This window comes from Nicotiana tabacum, chromosome 2 (genome assembly GCF_000715075.1).
Source record: "Nicotiana tabacum cultivar K326 chromosome 2, ASM71507v2, whole genome shotgun sequence".
NCBI classification, from domain to species: Eukaryota; Viridiplantae; Streptophyta; class Magnoliopsida; order Solanales; family Solanaceae; genus Nicotiana; species Nicotiana tabacum.
The window spans coordinates 22,739,392-22,761,148 of NC_134081.1; the positions used below are offsets into that span (position 1 = coordinate 22,739,392).

Sequence of the window (21,757 nt, forward strand, 5' to 3'; positions counted from 1 at the left end):
TTTGGTATAAACACCGAATTTCATTAATTTTTACAGAAAATAGAGCTCTTGTACACGTCTCTTGGCCACTAATATCTTATACTCCTTTATAATGAAAAAGAAAATTCCTATAATTAGTTAGTCTTTTTCCCAAATATTCTTTAGTAGGAATATATTTCTTAAAAGAAAAAAGAAAACAAGACAAAATTAAGAATGAATAGTTCTAAAAAGAGTTCACGTTGTGGAACCTCAGATATCCAATCCAATCCAACGATGAGAAGAAGGCCCACTGATATCAGGAATCTCTGGGCCTTGGGATTCGAGACGTTGAAATCATGTCAAATAAATGGGCCCCAACAACTATAGGACCCACACGGCCACTCCTCCTACTTGACGCGACCATTTATCTCTTGGCCCACTTCCACTTTTCACCGTTCGATTGAAAACGAAACGCCCCCCCCTCTCTCTCTCATTATAATCAGTAATGTAGTGCAGTTTTTCGCGGGGATTCTCTCTCTCTCTCTGTCTCTGTCTCTGTCTATACGTATACTTATCAGCTTTTGGAGTATTACTCTCAGTTCTCTTTTTTACTCCTCCGGTTTTCAAGAAAACGTTACATGCTCTATTCCAAGAAGATTTTCTTTTGGCTTTTGGAACTCTCAGCTATACCTTTCTTTGCGTTTAATGTAAGTACATTCATTTCTGCAAGTTCCCCTTTCTTTTCTTTTTTTCCTTTTTTACCACTCTAAATCTTGAAATGGGGTTTCAATGATTATTGTGTTCTGGTCTGCAATTTTTGTTGAAATTTATTTTCTTTCTTTTTTTACTACTCTAAATCTGATTTACTTGTTTTACCACTGAAAATCTTGAAATGGGGTTTCAATGAGTATTGTGTTATGGGTCTGCATTTATCTTGAAATTATTTTTCTTTCTATTTTACCACTCTAAATCTTGATATGAGATTTTATTAATTTTGTGTTATGGGTCTGCATTTTCTTGATATTTTTTCAATGGAATGAGATAGAATAGCCCTTTTTTGTAATAAATCTTTGCACAGTAATGTTATGAGTAATGTGAGTGAAGGTCTTAGGTGTTCTTTTTAGCTATTTTGACTATGTTTAATTCTTGGAATGAGCTCCATTTAGCTGGATCTGTGAGTCTGGTTTTAATTTCATTCAACCATATTAATACTTCTGATTATCGGCTCTCAAAGAAATAGATTCATAACACTTTGGGTCCAGTTGGGTAAGAGGTGTCCAATCTGTTCATCATTAAGGTGTTTGTAATATGTGGCTTTGTGTACAGAATCTTGTGATTGAAGAGTCAGAAAAAGATGATATTTTGATGCTTTTTGTCCAATTAGGATTTGATTTTCACTTTTGTCAGGTTATCTACAGGCATGCCTTTTCATGTGAAGAAAATATGTCTTATTGGGTTTCCAATCAAATGCTTTTTGCTGGTTTTAGTCTAATAAGTTTGGATATGAATGGAACTATGGAAGTCTTTATAGCAACACAAGTTTATGGAAAGCCCATATTTCTGGTTTTCAATTCTGATTCTTTTCACTAAATTATATACAGATCTGTCCTGGAAACTACAGCTGTGTAACTGCTTTTGTAACAAATCTTTTGTGTCACTTCTTAGAAGGCTGAAGGGGAGCCTTGGAGCAAAGGTAAAGTTGTCTCCATGTGACCTATAAGTCACGGGTTCAAGCCGTGGAATCAGCCGCTGATGCTTGCATCAGGGTAGGTTGCCTACATCACACTCCATTGGGGTGCAGCCCTTCTCTGGACCCTGCGTAAACGCACGGTGCTTCGTGCACAGGGTGCAGTAATATGAACTTTGCACTTGCTGAAATTCTCTCATTTCTGCCAATCCATTACTTGTCCAGTTTGCTTTAAGTTCAAATCCATGCTTTGTGAATATGAAATGGTTTAATCATATTACTGCCCCCTGTACTCTTTGCCAATCTGCTTACTGTGACTTGCTGGTATAGCTCACACAGTTGGCTAATTACCTATTCTAAATAAGCAAAAGCGTTGATTGCATACTACTATAAAAAGATATCGACCACTGATTTAAAGCATTTAGTATATTGGTCTTCTAAAATTTTAATTCTATATTCAGTTTAGAGTCATTACTCAGCATACTTGGCACAATGCGTTAACTCTTTACGAAGCTGCTGTTTTCTGTCAAACACCCAACTCCACTAGGAGTGTTGCTTTGTTAGGCCTGAATGATTACATACTAGTTCAAGAAGTAGGATAGATGTTTTTTTTAGGAGCTCTTGTTTTAATAGATATTTCGTGCAATTGTTTTCTATAGAAGTCCTTGTGGTTGGGCATATCCTTCAAATCCTTTCATAGTGATACATGAGCAGTGGATCCTGTAACATATCTCTGTTGTGATTTTTATTTTACAACATTGTTTCAGGAATATTACTTAGATAACAAGGCAGGAGTATGAGACTTTATGCCATGTGAAGTGAAATCAAATAATGAGCCGGTGAAGCCTATTTTGAGAATGGGGCACAGACTAGAAACTACACGTCATCATGAAAGCTCCAGTGCTGGAGCTGAAGAAGAGATCAAATCATCCCGAGCAAATCGAAGTTCAAAGTCCAGAGACAAGTATAAAGTCGAAAACACAGTCGATAAACCATACATTAACAGGCATCATGACTCAAGCAAGACGGTCAAGCAAAATGTTATACAGTTGACCTGTTCCGACAATTCGTTTGGGAGTAAGGAAAACAAAGATGACGAGCTTGTCAAGTACATGTCCAATTTGCCAGGTTATCTGCAGCATGCAGAAAAGGGAAAGAATATTCAAGGGAAGGCTTTGAATTTTGGAGTCCTTGATTGGGAGCGTCTGGAGAAATGGAAGTATAATGAACGTATGCCTGCAAAGTGTCATCGTAAAACGTTATCAGTTAGTTCTCCATTTGTTGCTGGAAGGCCTCCCACTGCATATGGCATGCCTTCTCAGAGAAAGCAAATGCCATCACCGGGTGGTTCGTCTTCTGAACAAAAGTTTGCAGAACCTGTCCAGCGATCCCAATCAGAGTTTATGCAGACCCAGGATTTGCAAACTTCTCGGTGCCCAACAAAGCATGGGAAGCAGAAACAATGTCTTAGGAAGGAGATACCATCTCACAGGCGCAATTCCGAGCTAAATATTGGTAAATACATGGGCAGTGAAGATTTATCCTCGGTACAGATTAAGAATGTCAACATTCCCAAAAGAGAGATCAAATTCGACAACGAAGTCAATCTTACTACCCAAAATTGCACTGCTGAACCCAAGAATATCGTTCTATTGGTTCCGAAACATCGTTCAGAAACAAGTATGGAGGACTCTCAATTCTCAGAATCCCGAAAATCTTTTGATGAGCAACCAGCTGAGGTGATGAGGACCAGATTTTCTGACTGTTCTTCTCTGGAGTCCTACTCTAGTGAACTGTGTGCTGTTCCGCATTCGTGTCCTCTGCCCGCTAGCTCTGCAACGAATACAGAGTCTCATGTGAAGCAACACCAATTGCCTAATGCTCGAGGCATAAAGTCAGATTTATGCTCATCCCCATGTCAAAATGAGAGGATAACTACACGCTCTTCATTTGATGCCAAATATCTGAATCACCATAAATGTGATGCAGAATTGGGAGTCCCAGCTGAGACTTCACAGAGAAAGGATTTGGACACTGCAGAGCAGCCAGTGGCAAAGGGAAGACATCCGTCCCCTAATAAGAGATTTAGCTTCAGTCTTAGTCGAATGAGCAGAAGTTTCAGTTTTAAGGAGACCTCGGCTGTTTCACCATCGAATAGTACAAATAGCATCCCGAAGTCTGGCCCCGTTGGAGCTTCTTCCAGTGTGAATACCAGTAATCTAGAGAAGCCAAATGCTGGTGTCAGAGGGAGATCTAGCCCTTTGAGAAGACTCCTAGACCCACTGCTGAGGCCTAAGGGGATGCATTCAGCTGAGACTTGTCCGCCTCCTAATGGAAACTCAAATGGCAATACTTTGCCCACTAACCACAGTAAGCACGTTCGTATGAAAAAGCATCAGCCCTCAACTCTTCAGGCTCTTCTGCAGCTTACACTTAAGGATGGAGTTCCATTTTTTAAACTTGTGGTTGACGATGATGGTGGTATTCTTGCTGCAGCTGTAAAGAAGTTACCAACATATGGGAAGGGTGGAAGTAGCTTGGTTTATGCTTTCTATGCAGTCCATGAAATTAAAAGGAAGAGTGGGGGTTGGATGAGCCAGGGACCAAAAGAGAAAAGTGCTGGCTTTGGTTATAAAGTGATCGGTCAGATGGAGATTTCTAGTTCCAAAGTTCTGAATTCAAGTATAAATGACCACAAAAACATATCTGTGCGAAGGGAATCTGTCTTGTATAGCATTGATTCTGGACGAGTGGACAAGCAAGTGCCTGATTCTTCTCAAAAAAGAGAGCTGGCCGCCATTGTCGTTATGAACTCAAGTCAAAACCAAATTGGTGCAGATACACCATTTGATCAATACAAACAAGGTATGCAGCATTTACCTGGAGAGACCTGTGAAGCAGGAGAAAGCAAGACATGTGGTGACGTTGTAGTCATTCTTCCTGGCGGTACACATAGCTTGCCAAATGATGGAGCTCCTTCCTCATTGCTTGAACGATGGAGATCTGGTGGAGTATGTGATTGCGGAGGGTGGGATGTCGGTTGCAAGCTAAAAGTACTTGAACAGGACAAGAACTGCAGGAACCAAGATTTTCTAAACCTTTTCATTCAGGTACTTGTTTGTGTTATTCATTAACTATCACTTCGTTTAATGCTTCTCTTGATGAGGCTTCAATAACATTTGGTCTTCACAGGGAGGGGATCAGAGGAGCAAGCCTATCTTCAGCATGGCACCACTCAAGAATGGACTGTACTCTGTTGAATTTGATTCATCGGTTCCTTTGTTAGAGGCATTCTCCATCTGTGTCTCGGCCCTGACTAGTCACAAACTAGCTGATATCTTCCAAATTGGATCTCTAGGACAGAAGGCGATGAAGACTTCAACCACTGTCCAAGCACAAGTCCCTCAAAGATATGTGTCATCTCCACCTCCGTCACCTGTTGGAAGGATCTAGGTATATGATGAAAAGGAAACTGATGAAGCAAGAATCACTTTAACCAGATTATTTTAGCTACTTGATCATAGCATGTTCTCAACTGCAACTCACTGAGAATCTGTGGTTCGAATAAGTCATCTTCTACCTCTCATTTTGTACGTCTTTGATCAGCTGTAAATTCTCTCTTATATTTAGGAAATAATGTCAATGCCGCAAGGTATAGTAGAATGAACTCGGTGGAAAAGGCTATAGAGAAAGTAGAACTCTTTAAATATACAGTGTCTGGATTCCGCTTCCTTTGTTTTTATCAAAGGTAATGTTGACAGTCTTACTGTTATTGAGGTTTCTGAAACTCGTTAAACTAGAGACTTATGCCTATATATTATGTTGATGTTGCTGTGCATCATTCCAACACATTTACACTCCAGAGACCTATTTAAAGAATTATCTTGATGTTCTTTTCCCAGGATCTCAAGCTTTGTTGTTTCTGTATCAAAATCCTATAACTCGAAAACTAAATTTTTTTATGCTGATATTGATGGAAATTATAGAAGATTGGGATTCAAATCCCAGCCGTCAGCCGAGACAAAATCCAAAGTGGGAGAGTTACTAAAAAATACAAAAAAGAAATGTACACCTGAACAGAATAGAAGAGGGAAATTTTGTACAGAATGAAATCAGATGTTTGTTATAAATTCAGAAGGGGAAAAGATCTATCTCGTTGCTTGCCTCATAGCCAAGTCATGGTAAAAGCTTTCAAACATTCCTCTTTAATCTGATTATACTAGTAGTTTGTCTCGTTAATAATAGCCTAATAGGTTACAAAACTTATGACAATATACGATTTCAACTCCCTCAAACAGCTTTCTCGTTCACAATTTACAGGTCAATATACGAGGCATGGTGAAGACAGACGAACCATTGCCCATCAACCTTCTCAAACACATTAGTCGCGAACTGTTTTCCCCAGCTGCTGTCCTTTGTCTTCACCATTTCAATGCATGTAATGTACCCAATATCGCCTCTAACATGAACTTGGACATCCCTTATCTCTATATCAAGTGAGAAATCATATTCTGCCCACACAAACTCCCAGCTTCCCATTACAAGATCATAACCAGATATGCCACTCACGCCTGGGTGCACGATGCATGTATTCTCACCCCTCGACCATAGGCCTTGCATAGAAGCTAAATCCCCAGTCCTGAAAGCATTGTAAAATCGAGCATTTGTTGCTAGTAAAGCTGCTTTACTGTTCTCCTGGAGAAGCCGGAGGCTATCCCTGAGTTTTGCTGTTCTCCTCATTAATAGCAGTCTTTAAATCTCGAAACAATGTTTCTTCATTTTGCAAGATGCTTTCACCACTCAGAGTTCCTTCTGAATCCTCACTTGTGACTTGGCATCGTCCCAAAGATAATGAACGGGATGCTTGCCTAAAAGGTGCTGCTCTGGATAAATACACAATTAGACCATTTAGCTTAAGAGGAGAAATCTAATGTAATTCAAACAGAAGGCTAAAGAAGAACGAGAGAGAAATAGATGTTAATCTGACATGCTACATGCAGTACCTATTTGAAGACTTGTCCAAAACACTGACCGGTAAAAATGATGGACAAAAGTTTACACTTTGGAACTTGGAAATGACAAGAATCGAGAGATACAACTACAAGCTGTCACTAGGAGGAGTCAATATACAAATGCTTTCTGAAAGCATAGGTTATTTACATGAGGAAGATTTTACAACGATTTCTTCCCGTAAAACATATCAAATCCGCGAAAAGGCCAAGTTCTTTTTCTTAGATGCACCTTTTATCCAACTCTGGAAACCAAATCTCTCCTAATTAATTAATGTTCAGCTTCAACTTAAGTACAGGTCCAAATAGCAATGAACAAGGGATCAAATTCAAAAGCAACTGATCTCTCAAGGGAAGACCATACTGTTTCCAATTCCAAAACCACACAGCATTGTACATTAAACTGCTAGCTTACTAAAATATGAATCAAACCATCAACAGATCCATAACACCACATCCCAAAATGAAATGCAAATTAAACCATATGGTCCAGCCAAAATTGTAACATAATATAAGTTCATCAAAAGAATGAAGCTAATTACATATCACCACCAAATAATTCCAAACACACGAACTTTTAAAGCAGCACAGAAAAATCAACAAAAAGTACATTCGAGTAGCATTCTAGTAGTCCCAAGAAATAATAACATAAACTACACCTCAATCCCAAGCTAGTTGGAGTCTGATGGATTAATCTTCGATATGCATTCCTCTCTTCCAAGTCAGCAGGATAAAAATGATGGGATATACAAGATAAAGAACTTTATGCATTCATCAATTGTACGTCAATTTAACTACTTTTTCATCCTATGAGAGGCAAATCATATGTTTTCAGATATATTCAAATCAGTCAACTTACTGAAAATTCTAGTTTTCGCATCAAAAGCACTATCTCCAGGAAAATTATCAGACCCTATTTTAGATCTGCCATCTAAAATTGCACAACATTGCATCTGGAGAGGTGAAGCAAGGTAATGGTTGATCTTGACTCGGTTGATGCTGGACCAACCTAAAATAATGTGCTGTCTGAACTCAGTGCATCCCTACATTTGAAGTCAAAGAATAAAGGTGAAATGCATCTTGAAAGTCTGCAGGTAATGCAATAGGATAAAACAAATTAGAGCAGAACAGCAGTAATAAACAGATTGAAACCACATAAGTTACAAAGTTGGATACAACTGCAAGTAGGGGTATCAAAATAATTTTGAAAACTGACCGAACCGAACCGATAGTTAAATTCTTTTTAATGAAACTGTAAGTTTATAAACCTACCAAATAACTAGGGTAGATTTTCGATTTTATAAAAAATACCAAACCGAATAAATTTATAAGTAAAAATTATGGTTATATGTTTAGTTTTAAAATAGAAAGCATTAAAAAATTTGACCCTTGATCTTGGGGTGGATTATCAGTAATACCCAAATCTACCCTACCACTGTTGAAACAAAGTACTACACATTATTTGTGCTTATTACTAGAGTGTGTGACCTAACTTTACTGCTGCTGAAACAAAACAGCAATTGCACAAAGGTGCGCTTTCAGTCCTACTCTTCTTTTTCTTCCCCTTTTATGTTTTGTGATATTTGAGTCAATCAAATTTATATCTTTTCAAAGGATCAACAGAGATAGTAAAGTTTGTTCGACTGTTCAAATAATCTGGATTAAAATTCATCCCTGTAATGAAATACAATGGCAGATTCAAATTAGGAGATTTGGCTGGAAGTGTATTTAATTCTTTTTTTTTGTGTGTGTGGAGAAGGTAACATATTTTATATGTAAGATAAGTAACCCTTATCACAAAGATTGTGCTAACTGCTAAGAGATTACAAAAAGTTACAAAACCCTCCAATAAGAGCAAAAACATAGTCTTGTGATAGTTACAGGGCCCAATGATGTCCACTATAGACTCAACATCTTCTACAAGGGCTTCTTTACACAAAAAATGAAACAAAAATAAACTATTCGTCTTGATCTTCTATTCAGAACTAAATCTATCCTCAAAGCATCTAGAGTTCCTTTCCATCCATATTGTCCACCAAATACAAGCTGGGACAATGCTCTACCATTTCTTCTGCCTCAGTTGGATACTTGGATCATTCCAGCATTATATCATTTCTGCAGCTGGTACTGTCTAGTTTAATTCTTTCATACTCATGAATAAATACAACTTGCTGGTCACTTTACAATGTAAGAAGAGGTGGCTATTTGTTTCAATCTCATTGCCACACAAAAAACATTTAGAGCATAGTTGCATTCCACTCCTTGTCAAACTATCATGGTCAAAACAGCCTCCTTAACCACTAGCCAACAAAAGCATGCCACTTTAAAAGGTATCTTGACCTCCCATATGTGCTTCCAGTTCCAAGGTCCATTGAAAACTATAAGCTGACTTCACAGTATAAATTCCCCTGCTATCTCTTTCCCATGCTATTCTGTCCTCTTCCTCTACAACACTTCCATAATGCAGCAACCTCAAGCTGCTATGGTTGAGACATGGAGCTTGCAGGGTTGAAATTTGACTTTCAGAAGGTTCTATGGAAGTGTATTTAATTTTACTGATATTTCAGGAGAATCCAACTTTGGGGTATCTGTTTGAACACAATAAAATGGTGTGACAAGCCAACTAGGACATATATGAAAACCTATAAAAGGACACGGTGGTAGCAAATTGTGGAAACCTCGTCTTTATTAAATGCCTCTCTGCTGAGAATAGCAACTTAGTTTAGAAAATGGCGAGACAGTAAATTTTTTCTATTACACTGCAAATTTGTATGTTAGGTTTGGTGTATGTTTCTTAACTTGTATGGGATTCAACTGGTCATTCCAGCACATGTGAAACAAGTGGTAAGCAGTTGGCAAAGTCAGAGGATGAAGAAAGTGAAGAAGAAGAAGAAGAAGAAGATTTGGAGGAGAATTCCTCTTTGCATATTTTGGAATGTTTGGCTCTAGAGGAATGGAAGATGTTACGAAGGGAAGGAAGAGAATTTTCTGCTTCTGCGGTATAGATGCATTCATAGTTTAAAAAGTTGGTGCAACGCTGAATGTTCGAATGATCCCGATGTAACTTATGCTGGGTTTTATGGAATCCTTACAGCTTTAGAGGATTCTTATCTACCTTTGTCGTACTTTGCTTCAGTACCTTCTTGATACTGAGTTTACTTTTGCAAAATATATAGGTAGCCACCTTAACTATATACCAAATTCCTGTTACACACTTTCTGAGAACGAATATCATATAACATATGCAACCTTTTAAAATTGTGTCTAGTATAAACTACTTATGCCAGATGGCACGCATGTGTTTAACAAAACGGAAAAGGGCCTGATATACCCCTCTACTTTGCTTTATTGTTGAATCATGTCCTCCGTTATACTTTCCGTTTAGATTTACCCATACCGTCCATCAAAATTCTAAATTTGCCCCTATTTTAACGGCTGAGACACGTGGCACATTTTGAACAAAAGACTCATCCCCAATTTTAAAACCCGCCCCTTAATTCAACCCATTACCCGACACCCATTCCCAACTCACACGACACCCATTCCCAACTCACACAGAACTTGGACTCATTTCAATGATAAATATCAAAATGATGAAACTCGAGCAAATACACATTCCAAAATATTGAAAATCAAATCTTGATCATCAAATTTACGTACAGAGAAACATATCTCCGTTCCTCTTCTTTCTTTACGCTTTTTCCTCAAAAGTAACCCACACAACTCAATTTGTTGATTCAAATACTTTAAAATCCACTAATCATCTCAAAACCAAGAAAATATGGAAGTAATGTGTAATCAATTAAAAGAAGAAAAATAGTTACTGCTGGGTTGTTGTTGTTGTAAGAAAAATAGTTACTGATTTTGTGTAATAGCAGAAGAGAGAACGACCCAAAAATTTCTTTCATTTCTCCAACACTTTATTTGTCAAAGGCCCTTTATATGGTGTCAGGTGGTGCTCAAACGGTGGCAGTTCCGGCGGAGCTGCCACCACCGCTTGACCGAAAAAACACCTCAACCACCTATACTTGCCAATTCTAGCACACCCATTTAGTAATTTCCTCTGATTTTGGTACTGAATTCTTGCTCTGTTTTGCCTTCATGACTAACTTTATCACCAAAATCTTTACTTTGTGGCTGATTCTTTACAGCTGATAATTATTGATTCGATCTGGAAGAAGGTATGGGTGCTATTGCTAACTTATTTACAGAAGGCTTCAAGGGACTTTTCAAGATTTCAACTTTATCATGTGACTCATTCTTTAGAACATAATTTTTAGCAATATCCAATTCTCTTTTCTAACTAGGAGCTCAATAGTGATATTTTGAGATCTGAAATTAGTAACGTTTTGATCTTGATGTGAAGAATTGGGGGGAAAGTAAGAGTGAATTGGAGAGGAGTGAGTTGGGGAATGGGTCGGGTAATGGATCGGGTTAGGTTATTTTTTGAGTTGGATTGGTTCATTCTTTTAGAATGCGCCACGTGTCTCAGCCGTTAAAATAGGGGCATATTTAGAACTTTGATGGACGGCAGGGGTAAATCTGAACGGAAAGTATAATGGGGGACATGATTGAACAATAAAGCATACCCTTTTCCGTTAACAAAAAAACCTGAGCGCGTGAAACCTATGCATTATCTGTCCAAATCCTTATATAAGTACACGTGTCTAAATCTTATTTTTTTCTCCTTAATTTTCTTAAATTATTTTATTAGTTAAAAGAAAAAAAAATGTCTCGGCCCTTCTTCCCCATTTGGAGCCCTTGCCGTCCTGAGAATCCGGCAACAACCACAGCTCACTTTTCTCTCCCACGCCTCCCCTTTCATCTCCTTTAAGTAGATCTCGGCTGTAACTCGTCGACGACCTCAAGCAACGCAGAGACCTCCAGGTCATTACTTTCACTGTTAGTTCATGGCCGACGAGGTCAATCTTCTCCGGCTAGGTAGAGCTCTCAGATCTTTCCGGCAAGTTGGTGGTTCTTCGTTCAGATCTGATCTCGTTTGGTTAAAAGATGCAAACGACGGTGACCTCCATTTTCCGGCCACTATTACAGTGGCAACACCCATCGGTAAAAATGGTGTTTCCATAGCAAACAAAACAAACAAAACCTAGAAACCAAAAAATGGTGATAAAGTTTTAGAGTAAGGAGAAATAGTTGTAAAGAAGAACAAAGATGATGAAGAAAGTGGGTCTTCAAAGAAAGAGAAGAATTGAAGTATGATGGTGCCTCTGGTTTTCTTGTGAAAGAGAAAGACACGAGGAAAGAGAAACTGGTCAAGAAAAATTTAAGTATTTTTTTTTATTTAAAAATTATTAACACGTGTCACAATGTTATTGGTGCATGACATTACACATTTTGAAAAATTGGTCGAGAAAAAAGTAGTGTGTACTAGACAAAATTTTGAAAGGTTGCGTGTGTAATATGATATTCGTCCTCAGAAAGTGTAATAGGGATTTGGTGTATAGTTTAGGTGGCTACTTATGTATTTTGCCTATTTTTAATAATAACTTTTACTTATCATAAAAAAAATATGTTTTGAATTAGGTCAATTTACTTTGAAAACCTTACTTCTTTCTTTTAGTTAATAATAATATGTCTAGATCAGCATTTAACCAGTGTTATCAAAGGCGAAAAGCGAAAAACACTCTAAGGTATGGTAGGGTTTTAAGCGCAAAACGCAAATAAAGCATTTAATGAAGAAAGACGCAAATAGAGAAATATTACAAATATGTATGTGTAGTCCAAGACTAATATATACAAGTATGAATACCAAATATATAGACAAAGAAATTGATGAAAATTTATGATAAAGTGAAATCTCAATTGTTTAGTGTCATCTCTTCCGGATTACGCTCATTAGCAGGGAAAAGTATGCCTTAGAGCCTTGATGACAACATTAAAGTGCTCTCTAAGCGAGGCGAAGCGCTCAACATGTTTTGAGCCTCGCTTCAGGGTTTAAGCGCGCCTTTGATAACACTGGTTTTAACATGTCATTTCTATGGAGCATTCTAATGCTGCGAAGAAAAGCCGAAGTTTAAAAAATAATCTACCTAATCATGGCAAAATAGAGGATATTATAATAGATTCAAAAGCATGTATACCTCTCTGATCACCTCAAAAACGAAAAAGAACCAACCAAAATGCCCCTCAAAAGAAATAGTGATCAACCGTCAGAAGTTTGGTTTCATTTTACTAAAATTAAAGAAAGTGAACCACTTAAAGCTACATGTAACTATTCTAAGAAAAGCGTTTGCCATTTTAGGGCGAAATGACATAATAGGCATGTGGATGCATCTGATATGCATTGATGAGTTCTTAAAAAAGAAAGAAAAACAAAAAACCTTAACTCATAGAAAAGAAACTGGCAAACTAAGTCCACTAACTATAGAAGAAGTTAGAAATGCATTGGCTGTCCTGATTATTATTGATGAATTGCCCTTTAAGATTGTAGAAGGAGAAGGTTTTCAGAGATATAGTGGAGCACTTGAATATAAGATTCATAATTATTTCGAGAAATACAATTGCAAGAGATTGTTTACATAGATACACGAGTTAGAAATTCAAATTAAAAATATAATTAAAAAGCATCGTTTGTATCTTACCACGATCACTTGGACGTCAATTCAAAATTTAATTATATGTGTTTTCCACAACACACTGATTGATGATGATTGGTTATACCAAAAGAGGATTTTAAACTTTCAGCTCATTAACAACAATGCAAGAAGAATTATTGGTAGTTCCATTGAGAAGTGTTTGGCTAATTGAGGAATTGAAAGTGTCTTTTACAGTGACAGTAGACAATGCAAGTTTAAATTATACTTATCTTGATTGCTTGATAAGTGCGTAAAGTGAAAAGATTCAATTTTAGACAATAACATGCATGTTAAATGTGTTGTTCATATTGTTAATTTAATTGTAAAAGAATGATTATAGAGCAAAATAAGAATTTGAAATGCAATTAGTTATGTGCGATTCTACTGTCTGTTCAAGAAATGTAAAATCATCTTATTTCTCTTGATGTTAATACTAGATAAATTTTCACATAAAATGTTGAAACGTATTGAGAAATTTGAAAAAGCTTTTGTGATGCAATTAGATGATCCAAATTATGAAAAGTACCTTAAATGAGGTTATAATGGAGCGGGAGACGAAAGGAATGAGGTAAGAAATAACAAATGAAATGATCAAAAGAATTTTGGACTTTCTAATAACAATGTTAGTAATTTTTGTGAAGAAGTAAAAGATGGGAGGAAGAACAATAAAGTTCTCTAAGATAATATTTTTCTTGTCTCCTTTTTCTTATTCATAGACTTCGTACTCCCATTTTTCACTTCTTCACAAAACTTACCAACATCATTGTTATTAGAAAGTCCAACAAAATTTTTGATCATTTTCTCTGTTATTTGTTACCTCTTTACTTTCATCTCCCATTTCACCATAACCTTCATCGAAGTACTTTTTATAATTTCGATCATCTAGTTTGGAAATCTTTAAAAAAAACTTTTTAAAATTTCTCAACATGGTCGAATATTTTACATGCAGAATTCCATCTAGTATCAATATCAAAGACAAACAAGATGGTTATAAGAGATTTTCTCTTCAACACATAAACTGCATTTCAAATTCTAATTATGGCCTTATCTTTTCGCTGCAAAGCCTAGCAGCACATCTAATATGCATGTTTTATTATTTAAAATTGGATCTTTCCACTTATGTGCTTCATTAAGCAATCACGACAAGTATTATTGAAACTTGCACTATCTAATGTCACAGTAGAAACACTTCAATTCTCCAATTAATCAAACATTCCTCAACAGAATTGCCAACAATCCTTCTTTCATGGTTGTCAATGAACTGAAAGATTAGAATCTTTTTTTAGTATAATCGGTCATCGTCAATCTAGTGTATTATGAAACACATGTAAATAGGATTCGAATTGAAGTCCATGTGTTCGTGGTAAGGCACAACCGATGATTTTTAATTATTTTTTTCAATTTGGGTTTGTCTTTCACATAAAGTTGTAATAATCCCTGACAACTGTATTTATCGAAGAGATTATGAACTTATATTCAATGAACTTATATTCAAGTGCTCCACTATATCTCTGAAAACCTTCTCCTTCTACAATCTTAAAGGGAAATTCATCAATAATAAATATGGAGGCCAATGAGTTTCTAACTTCTTCAACATTCAATGGCCTTAAGATTGCCGGTCCATCACCTTTTCACCTTTGTTGGTAAAATCGGTTATGGGTTTTCAATTTTTTATCTTTCGTAAAGGATGTGACTTACATCGAGTCATATGGTTTTACATGCCTAAAGTGTCATTTTGCCACGAAGCGGCAATCATTTTTACATTAATTACATATAGCTTTAATTGATTTACTTCCTTCAATTTTAGTAAAATGAAACCAAACTTCTAACCCTTGATCATTGCTTTTCTTTTGAGGGACTTTTTGGTTGGTTCCTTTTCATTTTTTCGGAGGCCGAGAAAGTATGCCTGATTTTGAATCTATTATAATATCCTCTGATTTTCCATGACCAAGTACATTATCTTAAGAACTCTGGCTCTTATCAGTAGCATTAAAATGCTCCATAGTTAAAACAAATAATAACTAAATTATAGACTAAAAGAAAGTAGTAAGATTTTCAAAGTAAACTTACCTAATTCATACCATATACTTGTCAAAAAAAATGAACTGATGCAATAGTCCGAAGGAAATGGAAAAACAAAGAGCACTAGAAGAAGAGAAAAAATTGCAAGGGGATTCATACAAGCCAAACATATGGTGAAAGGGAGGAATGAAACTAGAAGTAGATAGGGAGCTTATTATAATTTGGGAGAGAGAACTGTTTGACTAATTAAAACAAATGAAAAAGTTTACAGAAGCTTTTGCAGTTTCTGAAAACGAACCTCCTTGCACTTTTCAAAACCACAGTGGGTCATATTTAGCTATCATTTGAACTGAGAGCTCAAGACAAATGGAATGTTGAAAACACCATAAGTTCAAAAAGTACTCAAGTCTGAGAAAGCTTGGAGGAGGAGTGGGGATGCAAGCGCTATGTGGACCACAACTGCGCAGTGCATTAGGGAAGCCGCGAGAGAGGTATTAGGGGTCTCAAAGGGTTACTCTGATAGTCACAAGGGAGACTGGTGGTGGAATAGAGAGGTGCAAGGAAAAGTGGAAACCAAGAAAGCAGCGTATCTGAAGTTAGTGGAAAGTGTAGACGATGAGGAGAAGAGGGCGAATAGGGAGCATTATAAGTTGACTAAGAAAGAGCAAAGCTAGCAGTTACGGCGGCTAAGACTGCAGCTTTTAGTCGTTTGTATGAGGAACTCGAGGGCCGAGGTGGGGATAAGAGGTTGTTCAAGTTAGCCAAGGCTCGAGAAAGGAAGACGCATGACTTGGACCAAGTGAAGTGTATCAAGGACGAAAAATGTAGAGTTTTGTTGGATGAGGGGCTTATCCGTCGGAGATGGCAGACCTACTTCCATAGTCTCTTGAACGAGGAGGGGGACAAGAGCATTGTACTGGGTGATTTGGAACTCTCCGGGAGTCGTTGTGACTTCGGGTATTGTAGGCGGATTAGAGTTGATGAAGTTGAGGGGGCTATGCGTAAGATGAGTAGGGGCAAAGCGACCGGGCCGGATGAAATCCCGGTGGAGTTTTGGAAGAGTGCGGGCAAGGCAGGCTTGGAGCGACTCACTAGGTTATTTAATGTCATTTTTAGAACAAAAAAGATGCCCGAAAAGTGGAGGTGGAGCACGATGGTTCCTGTATACAAGAACAAGGGTGATATCCAAAATTGCAATAACTATCGGGGAATCAAGCTGCTTAGTCATACTATGAAAGTCTGGGAGAGAGTGGTAGAAAAAATGATGAGGAGGAGTGTGTCTATTTTCGAGAATCAGTTTGGGTTTATACCGGGGCGTTCGACTACAGAAGCCATCCACCTTGATGGAGCAGTATAGGGAGAGAAAAAAGGACTTGCATATGGTGTTTATCGACTTAGAAAAGGCGTACGATAAAGTTTCGAGGGAGGTTTTGTGTAGATGTTTGGAGGCTAGAGGTGTACCTGTTGCCTACGTTAGGTTGATTAAGGACATGTATGATGGAGTAAAGACCCGAGTGAGGACAGTGGGTGGAGACTCAGATCATTTTCCGGTTATGATTAGGTTGCATCAGGAGTCGGCACTCAGCCCTTTTTTGTTTGCTCTGACGATGGACGTGCTGATGCGCCACATCCAAAGGAAGGTGCCATAGTGCATGCTATTTGCAGATGATATTGTATTGATTGACGAGACGCAAGAAAGTGTGAACACGCAATTAGAGGTATGGAGGCAGACCTGGAATCTAAAGGTTTCAAGTTGAGTAGGACTAAGACAGAATACTTAGAGTGTAAGTTCGGTGGCGAGACTCGAGGGGACAGGGAGGTGAGGCCGGACTCGACAGTGTCCAAAAGTCTGTTTGGCTAAGCTTCGCCAAATTTTCTCAATTGGCGACTATGAAGACCAATTGCCGACTATCAAGACCAATTTAAGGTCATTAATTTGAGACTATGTCTTTTCGAGGCCAATATCTCTTTGCATTGTTTAACTTCAGGCGTTAAACCAAATATTCAAACCTTCATTTTGGTCCATAATGTAACTTCACTTGATGAGGCTATTTCCTTGGCCCATAACAAATGCATGATCCCGGAAAAAAGGCCGACTTTCTTCACTTTCTCTAAGGCCCCCCTCTCTTACCCATGCCTAACCCTAATCCTATGTGAGAAAAGCGGATAATCATTTCTTTATATTAACAACCAGTGTTTTAAAAGGCGTGGGCGTAAGGCGGGGCGTTTTACATATGCCTCAGCGGGGCATAAGCCCCGAGGCGCGGGGCGTAAGCCCCATAGGTATTTAATTTTTAATATTTTATAAAATAATATAATGACAGTTAATATTTATAAACAGGTAAAATTGCATAAAAATTGAAGAAAACTATATATATGTGTGCTCCATCCCCACAACTAATCAAAACAATCTATTATACGTTACTTACAAGCACAAGTAATTTGAGTCTAAAAGAATAAAATTTTCTATATGGAGGAACAAAAAGGATGATTAACCTGCAATTTGAACTTTGAATTTGCTGCTATGAAGAAAAATGTAGTTCTCTTTGTATTTGCAAAAATAATTAAATATTCGTTGCATTTGGGAGATATTAGCAGACTAGCGGACAAGATAAAAAATTGGGAAAACCATGAATTAGGGCTTAAATCAATAAAAAAAGGTCTTTACTTTTAAATTTAATACTTTTGAGTTCCTTTTTAAACCTTTTGAGTAATTACCAAACTGACTTTTGAGAATTTGGGTATTATATGAAGGACTAATTCAACAAATTTTATTTTAATTTGAAAAAGTCTCTGGGGCTTACTTCTTACTAAAAAAACGCGTCCCGAACGCCCGGGCGTACTCCCCGAACGCCCAGGCGTACGCCCCAAATTGTGGGGCGTACGCCTCTTGAGACTTTCGTCCCACACCATCGTCCCAGGGCGTTTTTGGTACGCCTCGCCCCGGGGCTCGCCCCAGAAACGCCTTTTAAAACAGAGTTAACAACTAGCACATAGTTAATATAGTTAACAAACTCAAAAACTAAGATTCTCAAATTTATAAACATTAAACTCGTTTAGCTAATACGTAGCAAGTTTCATAATCTTGTCTTTATCATAATTTGCAAAAAAAAAAAAAAAAAAAAAATTAGACTCAAACTAACTATACCAAGAAGTAGATCTAGACTCAAACTAGCCATACCAAGAAGTAAAGTAGCATTCGCTTCATCAAAACGATTGTTAAGCTCCGAAAGTTACAAATCAATAACAACATTAAGAACTTCTCCATGCAAATGATGCGGATATTTAATATTGGAGTTCTTATGCTTCGACTTTCCAAGAGCGTAATTATTATCCATTTTGAATATCACAATATCATGCTTGGCATAAAATAAAGTGACATCCTCTACCAAAGAATCTCATTTAGAATCCCTCGTAAATTGCAATTGTCTCTTCGCGAAATCAACAAGCTTCATAACACTTACAATATCTTGATCTTTTCTTTGCAAAATCATATGCAAATTATTTGTAATTGACAATGATTTCAACATCAAATGCAACATATACACAAAGTCATAGATCTTATCGCATCCATTAAATTATTTGCCACGGATCTCTCATTATTATTTGATCATTCATTTGTAAGAACTCAAAATACATGAACAATTGAAGAGAATAAATTTATGCACTGTCATAAAATGAGATCCCAATGGGTGTCACCTGATTTAATCTACTTTACTTATGAATTTCACCAAACACTAGTAATTCCTCTAATTTTATGTTTGATCATCGCAAAGCATTTTCCTACGATTAAAAGAACCTCCAACAATATTGAAAACATTAGCAAGAATATTACAAAATCGATTCACTTCATAATGTTTCTTTGCAACAGCTACAAAAGTCAATTGCAATGAATGAGCAAAGTAATGTATTTAATATGTTGAAGGGCTATATTTCTAATCAAAGTTTTAAAATCATTAATTTCTCTTTGCATGTTACTAGCTCCAACATACTTATCCCCATATTTAAGATGGATTTAGTGAATGATCCAGAAACAAAGAATAGATTGCTTCTTTCAATGGTCATGCAAATGTATCTCTAGAATTAACAATATAAAGGAATCTCTCAATAAGTTCACCCTTTTTATAAACATACAACAGAACAAGGGTCATGTACTTATAAGACATATGCTTAGACTCATTAACCAATCTCAAATCGATCAACATTCAAGTCCTTAATAATCGCTTGCATTGCTCTTTTGCACAAGAACTCACAATATCTTTATACAACTCTACCTTGGTGATTAAGTTCCTCGTTAGTTGGTGTGAAATGAGAGGTTTCTAGGATAGGAGGTCTTGTCGATATGGAACCTACCCTTCTTGAGTGAAGGATTGTCATCCTATAGCCGAGTGTTTTTAATTTGGTTTAGAGTCGAGTGATGAGGCTCATGATTCTGCCATTAGTGAAAAGCAAGTAAACTCTATAGCCCTAAACTAAAGGAGCAGGTCAAGTTCGTTCAGCGAGAGGGATAAATTATGCGGCCGACCTTCTATTCCATCAAATATCGTAGTATATCCTTAAGAGCAGGAGGTTCCTCGTGTAAAACTTAGATGTCGAAGCACGCACCCTATTTTTATCTTATGCAATGGGTAAACAATCAAACACAAGGAGCCAACCATAGTTCTTTATAAGAAGCAATCTCTCCCCTTCCCTTGGGTTCATCTTCTAGCTTACTCTACTAGAACTATTGGACTTCCATGCTTGGATACTTAGAAATCATGATATTATTTTTCTGGAGCAGTTTCTAACAACATTTTTTTATCACAACTTCCTTCCTATCCACATACCACTTCAAGAGATCTAGAAGTTGTCTTTTTCTATTGAAGTTCACTCTAATCATGGCCTCAAAAAGGCATTCCTACTTTTAAAAGAAACCTTGCTACATAACTGAAGCATTCAAGCAAACCTCGATACTCACTTTTAATCTTCTCACACTGTTTGTCAAAAGAAGTTAGAATAGATTGTGCTTGATTCATTAAATCTAAAATCATCTAGAAACACTTACTATGAGCACTATTCACTTCACTCACATGTGCTTTAAGCTTTTTTATATTGTTATGTCAATCTCTAAAATTATTTTTTGCGAAAAATTCACCGACTTTTTTCCATATCTTCCTACCTCGTTTTTAAACAAGTAACAACATAAGAAATATGTTGCATATTCTAAGTGTTAATTTGATTTTACCAATCGCTACAATAATGGTAGAAAAATCATTTTCTTTGATGAAATACGTAAAAAATGACTTGTAAAGCAGAATTCATGATGAACTTTTTAATGATTGTTCAATTTGTTATATAGAGGATGAAGTATTTAAAAGTGTACTTAATAATACGATCTTTGATCGTTTTCAAAACATGACAACTCGCCAAGTACAATTATAATGGTAATATTTATAATCATATGTTGTATTAAGTGGTTCATTACTTTTTAAATATATATTAAATACCGGTATTGATTCCATAGTTTGCTTCTACTTGAGGTCGTTATCTTAGAATCCCGAACCATAAAGTTTAAATATTGGATCCTCTAGCAGAATGACCTAATATCCATATAGACGATACCAACTAGTAGAAATTAAGGTTTAGACATGTTGGTATGTTCAAATTAGGTACACTATTTTCTAGGAAAATTCTTAATCTGTTTAGTAGTTTTTTTTTCAAAAAAATTAGTTACCCACATTATTGTGTAATAGAATGAAACAGTACTCGATATTAGGATTGAAGTGAAGATAATTGTTGCACCAACTGTAACTCTTTTTTGTGACTGACTATACTTCCTGAAGTTCACATAGACAGATCAATGGGCCATAAAACAAAAGGAGGGGGAATTGGAAGGCTAAAAACTCACGTCATTGAAGAAGTGGGGTTGAATGATTCGAGGTCTCAACGACATTGCTTGCAAATTCGACGCTGACCACATTGTAATTACAGTTTCAAGTCATCAACTGCTTCAGTACCTGTAACAACTAACAAAAGCCAAGAATTCATCAAGATTAAAAAAGAAAGCCAAATCTCACAGAAATACAAGTGAAAAAAGAACATGGGCTTTAACTTTGTTCTTTTTTAACTTTTGAACTTTACCTGTGCAACATCGAAGCGAAGAGTGAAGAGAAAGAGGTCTCAGTTTTTTTTTTTGACTTGAGGGGTCAATGGAAATATAAGAAGCCTAGACACGAAACTCGAGGGTTTGGTGGGGTGTGTTAAAATGGTAATGGGCTCCCAATAAATTGGGTTCTCTTCATATTTGGGCTCTCGCCCACTGCTTCTGCCCAGTACAAGCACCTTGGGTTCAAATTGGTAGGCGTTTGAACAATATTTTAGTTGAAAATATTTTAGAAGGTAATACATATGTAAAGTTGAAGTTGCAATGTAGCATTTGAATGTTAAAATTATATTTGAATATGAACTTCACTTTAAAAAAGAGTTAGAAGATTTGTGAGTGAAAA

The 21,757-nt window shown here is 36.8% G+C and overlaps 1 protein-coding gene and 1 pseudogene across 3 annotated transcripts; one reads left to right on the forward strand and one right to left on the reverse strand.

Annotated features, from left to right (window-relative positions):
* Positions 1 to 455: 455 nt before the first annotated feature.
* LOC107810531 (uncharacterized) lies at positions 456 to 5,444 on the forward strand. Of its 3 annotated transcripts, none has more exons than XM_075231736.1 (4): positions 458 to 665; positions 1,560 to 1,724; positions 2,413 to 4,755; positions 4,838 to 5,444. In XM_075231736.1, exons 3-4 carry the CDS (start codon positions 2,452 to 2,454, stop codon positions 5,096 to 5,098), a joined length of 2,565 nt encoding a protein of 854 aa, XP_075087837.1. In that variant the 5' UTR covers positions 458 to 665; positions 1,560 to 1,724; positions 2,413 to 2,451; the 3' UTR covers positions 5,099 to 5,444. The 3 variants fall into 3 exon arrangements, with proteins under 3 accessions (XP_016490809.1, XP_075087837.1, XP_016490810.1); XM_016635324.2 differs by having other exon boundaries at positions 1,560 to 1,651; XM_016635323.2 differs by lacking the exon at positions 1,560 to 1,724 and having other exon boundaries at positions 456 to 665.
* Positions 5,445 to 5,783: 339 nt separating this feature from the next.
* Positions 5,784 to 21,462, reverse strand: LOC107810533 (uncharacterized; annotated as a pseudogene).
* Between the last annotated feature and the right edge of the window lie 295 nt (positions 21,463 to 21,757).

Coding starts and splice junctions, on each gene's coding strand:
- LOC107810531 (XM_016635323.2), top strand. CDS start 2,452: ATGCCATGTGAAGTGAAATCAAATAATGAGCCGGTGAAGCCTATTTTG. Junction 4,756..4,837: donor TTCTAAACCTTTTCATTCAG/GTACTTGTTTGT, acceptor TGGTCTTCACAG/GGAGGGGATCAGAGGAGCAA.